Here is a 9,119-nt window from a genome sequence, read left to right on the forward strand (position 1 = left end):
GGAGGAGGAACCGCCGCCGCCCCTACAAGCCGTTCTGGTGGCGGATAGCTTCAACCGCCGCTTCTTCCCCATCTCCAAGGACCAGCCTCGGGTGAGCGCCTGGGGGAGAGCCGTCGGAGGGCCCGGAGCGGCGGGGGCTGGAGCTGGTTAACCTTCCGTCTGCCGGGGGAGGCGTGCTCCGGGAGGACGCGTGTCCAGCCTCCTTGCTCGAAATCGGGTGTATCTAGTTAGGAGAAGGGCAGGCAGACGGGCAGAGCCCGCCCGTGAGGCTGGCAGCCGTGGCCGTGCTGTCTAACTCGGGTTTGGGGGACATGGGAGGCTAAATTGGAGAAGCAGCGCTTGAGAGAAACCCTCACGCGGTGAGTCGACGCCCCCTGTGGACGCTGCGAGGCCTTTCTGCGGAGACAAAAAAGAAATCCTTAGGTGAAAGGGAGTATCACCTACTTTTGCCTAAAAAAGGTGCAGACGGGTCTGATCCCAGAGGGACAGCTCTTTTGGGTCTCGGTGCAGTGCACTTTCCCCTTCCAGGTTTCAATGACAGCCAGTGCCATCTGTCCGAAGGCCCAGAACAGGCTTAGTGGCTGGTGGCCAGCAGCCTCTGTCTTGTTGTCTAGACCAGCTATTTTCAGCCTTTTTCATCTCACGGCACACATAAGCTAATTACAAAAATTATGCGGCACCCCCCCCCCAAAAAATATATATATATATATATTGCTGATCTGACCAAAAATAGGTATACTGGTAATGTTGATTCTTTAACACCATAAGCCTGTCGTTGTGTTGGCTGTTGTCATTTTGTATTGGATAATCTAAGGGAAAAGTGGTCAGTGCCCCTGACTAACTAACTAGTCAGGTATTTGCATGTTTTAAGATTTCTTGTGGCACACCGGTTGGAAATCCCTGGTCTAGACACTGAGCTATGAGCTAGTCCTGGATACTGCTGGGTCACTCAGCCATTCCTAGTTCAGAGAGAGGGAACTGCGTTCAGTTCAGGGAAAATCCTGACTCCTCACTCCCAGCAAAAAGCCTCATGGCAATGCATTTTGGACAGGTGATTGAGGTTGGCTAGCCCCCGACTCTTAGAAAGGGATCAAGGAAGGAAGTTTTATGGGGAAAGGGCCTTAGCAACGCTTGAGTTTCTGGAGATAAAATTGATTTCCAGTAGTCTCCTTTGTCAGAGGGGCCTCCTATAAGAGCTCTGTATCTGATTGATGCTAAGCAAGTAGATTTTATGCTTACTATATCCAAATTGCAACACCTTACCAGTGGTTCTCAACCTTCCTAATGCCACGACCCTTTAATACAGTTCCTCATGTTGTGGTGACCCCCAACCATAAAATTACTTTCGTTGCTACTTCATAACTGTAATTTTGCTACTGTTATGAATCGTAATGTAAATATCTGATATGCAGGATGTATTTTCAGGGGTCTCGACCCACAGGTTAAGAACCACTGCTAGACTAATGCTTAGAGCATGCTATGAACATCAAAGGCAGAAGCCTGATTACTTTTAAGTTTGAAAGATAAAACAAAACTATAGCATTTGGAAACTCTGATATAGGAGTGAAAATTGTTGTAATGGGGGAAAGAAAGGTACGTAGAGGGCCAGATTCAAGACTTCACATTTTTTTCATCTGCCCTCCAGGTCCTCTTGCCGCTGGCCAACGTGGCATTAATTGACTACACTTTGGAATTTCTGACTGCCACAGGCGTACAGGAAACCTTTGTGTTTTGTTGTTGGAAAGCTGCTCAAATCAAGGAACATTTACTGTAAGGCCCTGCAACTTTTCTTTCCATGTTTCACCATTTTTGTCCAGTTTTCTAAAGATGAATATAAATAAATAAGGGGAAAATGTGTCTATGTAGAGGCCATCATAAGGTCTAAGGGTATTCTCTTCACTTATCAGAGGTGAGCAGTTGAAACTGTGACAAAGATTAAAGGATAGCATTTGGGTTTTTTCTGAATCTCTTATAAAGTTTGATCCCAGTGGGTTTTGCTTTTTATTGAATGGCTCCAGTATGGAAGTTATAAGAGTAACATGTTTGTTTTTCCACTGAGTTTCTAAATATTGAGCTGTTCCTCATCTTTGTTCTTTTTTGTGTTTGTTTGTTTTGTTTTGGGGGGGGTTGCTTTTTTTTGTTTTTTTGTTTTGTTTTGTTTTTTCTTGCTGTGGTAAGCCACTAAATGTGGGTGTTCCTCATCTTAGTATTCTCAGTGCTTAGTTTACTACCAAACACAGAATAAGCACTTAACAAAGTTTGGTGAAATCTTCTTGGAAGGTAAATGTCAGGACCTATGGAAGCTTAGGAAATAAAGACTTGGATATTAGCATAGTCTCCAATAGACAGTTCCTAAATTTGGTCTGGGTTTTGAAAGGAGAAAAGTGGCATGAAAAGTGTGTTCCCAGGAAACTTTGTATATCCTAAGTCTCAGCAGGAATTTGAATTCAAATCCATGTTTGGGGATAAGGGTTAGGCTATGGAGAGGAAATAACCATGCTTCTCTAACCCATAAAACAAGCCTGGTGACACAGGATGCTGAAACCATTAATTATAAGTTTATAAAGCTCTTTGAAGTTGAGGGACGCTGGCAGGAATTCAAAAAAGCCAGAGAAGCAGTATGAATGTTGATTGGGGGAGAAAAATGGGGAAGTTCTACATGATCTTTATGTTTGATTTACTCAATCCCTTCACTACCACCACCCTGCTTCCTTTAGGAAATCCAAGTGGTGCCGCCCTACATCTCTCAATGTGGTTCGAATAATTACATCAGATCTATATCGATCACTGGGGGATGTTCTCCGTGATGTTGATGCCAAGGCCTTGGTGCGCTCTGACTTCCTTCTGGTATATGGGGACGTCATCTCAAACATCAATATTACCAGAGCCCTGGAGGAACACAGGTCAGGATGGGAACATGGTAGGGACAACGGTAGGGGACCAGCAGAGCCCTAAGACTCTCTCCCTCCTATCCTTTGTAGGTTGAGGCGAAAGCTAGAAAAAAATGTGTCTGTGATGACAATGATCTTCAAGGAATCATCCCCCAGTCACCCAACTCGTTGCCATGAGGACAATGTGGTAGTGGCTATGGATAGTGCCACAAACCGGGTTCTCCATTTTCAGAAGACCCAAGGCCTTCGACGTTTTTCTTTTCCTCTGGTGTGTGGGTGTCTGGGTTTTTTGAAGTGGGAAAGTGACAGGATTCAGTGTGACTGGTTAAAATCCTTATAACTCTCTCCACAGAGTTTGTTCCGGGGCAGTGGAGATGGAGTGGAGATTCGCTATGATTTACTGGATTGTCATATCAGCATCTGCTCTCCTCAGGTGAACCCTTCAGGGCCAGGGCTGCACAGAGTAGAACTCTTTGATTTGTTACTTCCCCTCCCCATCCCCAGAAGGCCAGGGGCATATTTCTACTCCCTCTTTCTCTCATTTGTTCTACAGCACATAGTTGCTGTCATCTTGACCCCAATATTGGGATTCTGGCCCTTGTCCCACTGTCATAGGTCTGATAGGTCTCTGGGGACTTATCTTTGCTTCCAGAGAATAGCACTTAACCTTGACCCCATCCAACTTCCTCCCATAGGTGGCTCAACTCTTTACAGACAACTTTGACTACCAAACTCGGGACGACTTTGTGCGAGGCCTGTTAGTGAATGAGGAGGTAAGAAAAGGCTCCCAGTGCCTCTTTAAAAGAGCACTAAGCCTGGCTGGGTAGCTCAATTGGTTGAAGCATCCTCCCAGTATGCCAAGGTTTTGGGTTCAGTCCCTTACCAGGGCACATGCAAGAGTGAACTAGTGAATGCGTGGATGGGTGGAACAGCAGATTGATGTTTCTCTCTCTCTAAAATCAAACAATGAATTAAAAAAATGTTTTTAATAAAATAATAAAAGAGGGCTAAGATTTCATCTCATGCAGATAACTTTTGGTCCCCTTTTCTATTTTATTGAGCCTTAGGAGGGAGGAAAATAGCTGTGGTTGGGGGGAAGCAGTACACAAAGAAAAGTCTCAGGCCATTTGTGACATTGAGTGGCAGAGGGAAACTTACGAAAGTAAGAAAAGTACTGTACCTGGGGGTGTTCTTCCTCTCTTGCTTGCTTGGGCGACCTCCCTTTCCTTGTCCTCAGATTCTAGGGAACCAGATCCACATGCATGTGACAACTAGGGAATATGGTGCCCGGGTCTCCAACCTACACATGTATGCAGCTGTCTGCGCTGATGTCATCCGCCGATGGGTCTACCCTCTCACCCCAGAGGCAAACTTCACTGACGACACAACTCAGAACTGCACTCATTCCCGGCACAACATCTACCGAGGGCCTGAGGTCAGCCTGGGCCATGGCAGCATCCTGGAGGAAAATGTGCTCCTGGGCTCTGGCACTGTCATTGGCAGCAATTGCTCCATCACCAACAGTGTCATTGGCCCTGGCTGTCACATTGGTGAGCACAGGTGGGGGAGTCAAGCCAGTCATCTGAAGAGTAGGAACCTGGGGAGGAGGCCCATGTCTCCAGAGGAGACAGAGAACTAGTCCTTGAGAATAGGGACCTAGAGTGGCTCCCTTAACAAAGGAGGGAACAGAGAAGAAAACAGTGAAGCTGTCGTTTGTGCCCTGTGAGCTTCTTACTGGGTGATTCCTCACATTCCAGGGTACCCTATATTCATATTCAAGACCAAGTGGATAATTAACATGCAATAATAACGTCTGTGCATTACAGCTTACAAAGACCTTTTGCATACATTATTTCATTTAATCCTCACTAAAACCTTGTGAGGAAGGTGTTACTTATCCCCAGTTTATAGGTAAGGCTCAAAGAGGTTGTGTTGCCCAAGGTCATAGCTAAAGAGGCAGTGCTGGAGCTTAAATCTAAGTATTCTGATTGTTAAGTCCAGTGTCCTTTTTATTCTATCATACTGCCTGGTTAGCCTCTTAGTGACTCACTTTAGATGTAGGAATGTGATGCTTTAAATTGAACTGCCTCTTTAAAAGACCAATAAGATTTTAATTCAAAATGTACAAGAAGAGGTGGGATAGATATGGACATGAATCTAATAAGTTTCTTGAGGTCTAGAGGTCCCCAGAAATCTTGAGGGTTCTCCGGTTCTTAAGTCCTGTGTGATAGCCCTACAGCACAATCCCACCTTGAGGGCCTTTGCCCACTATTCTCCAGCCAAATCATATAAGCTGTCATAAACCTGGTGGAGGATGGGCAGGCTGAGCAATGTTCTACTCTCAGGCCTGGGCTTAGAAGGGAAGCAGGTATTTCTGGTGAGTTGGGGGATGGAGTATTTGAGCTGGATGGGAGCTATGCTGGTATCAGTCAGCCATGTCTTCCAGGAATGGCCCTGGTCTGGAGTTGGAGCCCTGAGTGACCAGGAGTTCTTCCTGTCCTGAGCCAGGTGATAACGTGGTGCTGGACCAGGCCTACCTGTGGCAGGGTGTTCGAGTGGCTGCTGGAGCACAGATCCATCAGTCTCTGCTTTGTGACAATGCTGAGGTCAAGGAACAAGTTACACTGAAGCCACACTGTGTCCTCACTTCCCAGGTGAGAACCGGTTCCATACTCTGTACAGGCTCCAAACTGAGTGGTGGTCATGCTAAACCAGAAGGGACCTACGTCCAACTATAATCCAGCCTGAACTAAGATTCCAAATCCAGTGGTTTCATTTGCCTGCTACTTGGCTTAGTCACTGTCTTTGTCAGAATGTAATTTCCCCCAACACACTAATGGATCTGTGCCACCCACTCCTTTTTTCTCCCCTAGGTGGTAGTGGGTCCAAACATCACACTGCCTGAGGGCTCGGTGATCTCTTTGCACCCTCCAGATGCAGAGGAAGATGAGGACGATAGCCAGTTCAGTGATGATTCTGGGGCTGATCAAGAAAAGGAGAAAGTGAAGCTGAAAGGTGTGAGGCTCAGCAGGTGTGGGGCATCTGTGTGTCTCTCTGCCCCATAGAAAAACCAGTGTTTCCTCCTGGAGGAATGCGTACTTCCACAGGCCCTTGCAAAAGATCATTGTCTTTCCAGGTTACAATCCAGCAGAAGTCGGAGTTGCAGGCCAGGGCTACCTCTGGAAAGCTGCAGACATGAACATGGAAGAAGAGGAGGAACTACGGCAGAATCTGTGGGGTGAGATAGGCCCATTCCTGCCACACACACACACCTTTTCTGAATCAGAACATTTTAAAGGAGAGTGAACACTTCAGAATCAGACTACTTGTTCTGCTTTATTCATGCAGACAGGCCATATATATGATTCTCTGTCAATGGCTCATTCCTTATTTTTCTTTTTTCTTACCCTTTATGGGTTCTCAGGACTCACTATCAACATAGAAGAAGAAAGTGAAACCGAAAGTGAGCGAAGTATGGATTCTGAGGAGCTAGATAGCCGGGCAGGCTCCCCACAGATGGATGACATCAAAGGTGAGTGGCCAGGGAAGCAGTATCTTGGGATGAGAGAGGAAAACCTCGTTTATTCTTTATCTGGATCAACTAGCCAAAGACTTGTATTCCTCCCAGGAGAGGTTTGGTATCAAGTCAGAACTAAATGACTTAACACCTTCTGGAGTAATGTTGGCCCCACGAACTTATTCTTGCTTTGATTTTAGTGTTCCAGAATGAAGTCCTGGGATGACTTAACACCTTCTGGAGTAATGTTGGCCCCTCTTGCTTTGATTTTAGTGTTCCAGAATGAAGTCCTGGGAACACTACAGCGGGGCAAGGAGGAGAACATTTCTTGTGATAACCTAGTCCTAGAGATCAACTCTCTCAAGTAAGAGCAGCCCTTCCCTATTTTCTTTCCCTGGAGTAATCCCAGGCAGATAGAGGCTCTCCTGTTTCTTCCCCATACAGGAACCTGTTTCCTTGACATCCCGAATGTACAAAGCCAGTAGCATTTGGAGCAAGGAGAGCATTAGGTTTTAGTCTTGGCATATTCCTCCTTCCAAAATTCTCCCCTTCCACGTTGTTCCATCTGACTTCCTCTTCCCCAGTGTCCTACCAAAGTCAGCCCTACAGCATGCTGAAAGGGCCAAGGAAGGCCTTGGTGTCACCACAGTCTCCCCACAGGTACGCCTACAACATAAGCCTAAAGGAGGTGATGCAGGTACTGAGCCACGTGGTCCTGGAATTCCCCCTGCAACAAATGGATTCCCCGCTGGATCCAAACCGCTACTGTGCCCTGCTGCTTCCCGTGAGCAAAGATTGGGGCTGAGTACAAGGGGTTGGGTGGAAGCAAATACACATCCTTGCTGTGGTGATTTTAAAAGAAATCAGTAATAGAAGGTCTTGTTGTGGCATATTGTGTTTCTCCTCACCTCTGGAATCAGACTGGATTCTAGAGCAGCTTTGGTTGGTCCAGAGGAGTCAAGTTAGGTTCAATCCTAAGTGGCCTTTGAGACTCCAGGATTCAGGCTATGCCAGACCCCAAAAGTATACCCAGAACAGATCTGGACTTTAGACTCTCTGACTGTAAATGATTTGACTCAGAATAAGATCAACCTGTAGGCTGGGAATAGGTATTTTTGAGGCAGCCTGCATATCTGACCCCTTTCACCATCGCTGGGGAACCTCTTTTTCCCCAACCCTGACTGCTAGCAGTTACTAAGTCCTTCTGATATGATTCCACAGGGCCTATATCATCTCCTTGTCTTCCCATATCATGAAAGATGCATGCTATCAATATTTATTTTCTTTGCTGTTCAGGTGTATGTCTCAGGCATATGTTGCAGCTCCCTTTTCCTTTCTTCCGTAGCTGCTCAAGGCCTGGAGCCCTGTTTTTAGGAACTACATAAAGCGTGCAGCTGATCATTTGGAAGCGCTGGCAGCCATTGAGGACTTCTTCCTGGAGCATGAAGCTCTTGGTACTTCCATGGCCAAGGTGAATACCAACTCAAGACTAGTCCTGCATTTGCTTTGAAACAGGCTTTGGTGACCTCCATGGAGCTACAAACAGAGACTGACATGAATCCAATATGGAGTTTGGTTAACAGCACCATCCACCCTGGTATTGTGTTCATTGCTGGGATAGTACAGCTTTGCCCTGGGAATGCATAGAGCACTACCTAGCAATAGTTCCAGAAGTTATACCTGTCCCAGTAAAGAGCTTACTCTTTTCTGTTTTGGAGAAGGCTGTTCAGTGTAGAAGAGAGCTAAGAACCTGGTAGTGAGAGGTGCTAAGATCTTGCCTCCTCTTCCTCTGTTATCCATTAATCTTGCTGGACTCTGCATGGTCTCTGAGATCTCTGCTGGCCTTTGCAGGTATTGATGGCTTTCTACCAGTTGGAGATCCTAGCTGAGGAAACAATCCTAAGCTGGTACAACCAAAGGGATACAACTGACAAGGGCCGGCAGTTGCGCAAGAACCAACAGGTGAGTCAGGCTACCCTCTTGCCATGGTGGTTGTCTGGTCCTTGGCCCACAGGGTGGTTGGTCCCTAGGACTCTGATTGAGCTGTTTATCCACCAAGGAGAACAGGAGGGTTATGTGCTCCTCCCTCAGTAGCTCTCCTCTGTGCTGTCTTACAGCTGCAGAGGTTCATCCAGTGGTTAAAAGAGGCAGAAGAGGAGTCATCTGAAGATGACTGAAGTCCTACTGCCTGCTCCAGTGGGTGTGAGTGAAGGCCCTCCTGACTTCTGGGCCAGGGCAAGTGAGAGGCTAGTTGCAGAATATGAGTGACCACCATCCTGGCTGAGACTTAAAGGAGCAGAGGCTGGAACTACAGTATTCTTCTCACCGCCAGCAACCATGTGCCTCACATCCTGACTGGGGAGTTGGGATGAGGGAAGTTGGGCTGGAAAAAAGCTCTGCCTAATGAGGAACTAAGCAGGCCCTGCAGTTAGAGGAAGGCCAGAGGCACAGCTTTGTGTTTTGGCTTTCCCTCGGGAAGCAGCAGAGAGCAGCTGGCCTTTTCTGCTGCTTGTATTTGTTAATTTTTTTTTTTTCTCTAAATTGGCTTTTATTTTTTGGTGGGGGAAAATTAAATCAGTTAAGACATTTTTGAAAGAAAAAAGTATTAAATAAAAATTAACACTTAAAAATAAATCTCAGAAAAACCAGAGTTAATGACTTTTGAAGCATATTTTAGAGTTTTGATATTTATTTTTAATTAAATCTTTATT

General features: G+C 46.2%; 1 protein-coding gene across 1 annotated transcript in view; it reads left to right on the forward strand.

Annotated features, from left to right (window-relative positions):
• EIF2B5 (eukaryotic translation initiation factor 2B, subunit 5 epsilon, 82kDa) overlaps nucleotides 1-8,934 on the forward strand; it is a 9,562-nt gene extending 628 nt beyond the window's left edge. The window contains exons 2-17 of the mRNA XM_005872154.2: nucleotides 5-91; nucleotides 1,646-1,770; nucleotides 2,718-2,903; nucleotides 2,982-3,159; nucleotides 3,244-3,324; nucleotides 3,587-3,664; nucleotides 4,129-4,441; nucleotides 5,400-5,545; nucleotides 5,765-5,906; nucleotides 6,028-6,129; nucleotides 6,316-6,423; nucleotides 6,682-6,772; nucleotides 7,069-7,192; nucleotides 7,754-7,879; nucleotides 8,260-8,370; nucleotides 8,526-8,934. Of these exons, the coding sequence (XP_005872216.1) occupies nucleotides 5-91; nucleotides 1,646-1,770; nucleotides 2,718-2,903; nucleotides 2,982-3,159; nucleotides 3,244-3,324; nucleotides 3,587-3,664; nucleotides 4,129-4,441; nucleotides 5,400-5,545; nucleotides 5,765-5,906; nucleotides 6,028-6,129; nucleotides 6,316-6,423; nucleotides 6,682-6,772; nucleotides 7,069-7,192; nucleotides 7,754-7,879; nucleotides 8,260-8,370; nucleotides 8,526-8,585 (2,058 nt within the window). The 3' untranslated portion in view covers nucleotides 8,586-8,934. The remainder of the gene's footprint in view (nucleotides 1-4; nucleotides 92-1,645; nucleotides 1,771-2,717; nucleotides 2,904-2,981; nucleotides 3,160-3,243; nucleotides 3,325-3,586; nucleotides 3,665-4,128; nucleotides 4,442-5,399; nucleotides 5,546-5,764; nucleotides 5,907-6,027; nucleotides 6,130-6,315; nucleotides 6,424-6,681; nucleotides 6,773-7,068; nucleotides 7,193-7,753; nucleotides 7,880-8,259; nucleotides 8,371-8,525) is intronic.
• Nucleotides 8,935-9,119: the final 185 nt, after the last annotated feature.

Source organism: Myotis brandtii, unplaced genomic scaffold, assembly GCF_000412655.1.
Source record: "Myotis brandtii unplaced genomic scaffold, ASM41265v1 scaffold368, whole genome shotgun sequence".
Lineage (NCBI taxonomy): Eukaryota > Metazoa > Chordata > Mammalia > Chiroptera > Vespertilionidae > Myotis > Myotis brandtii.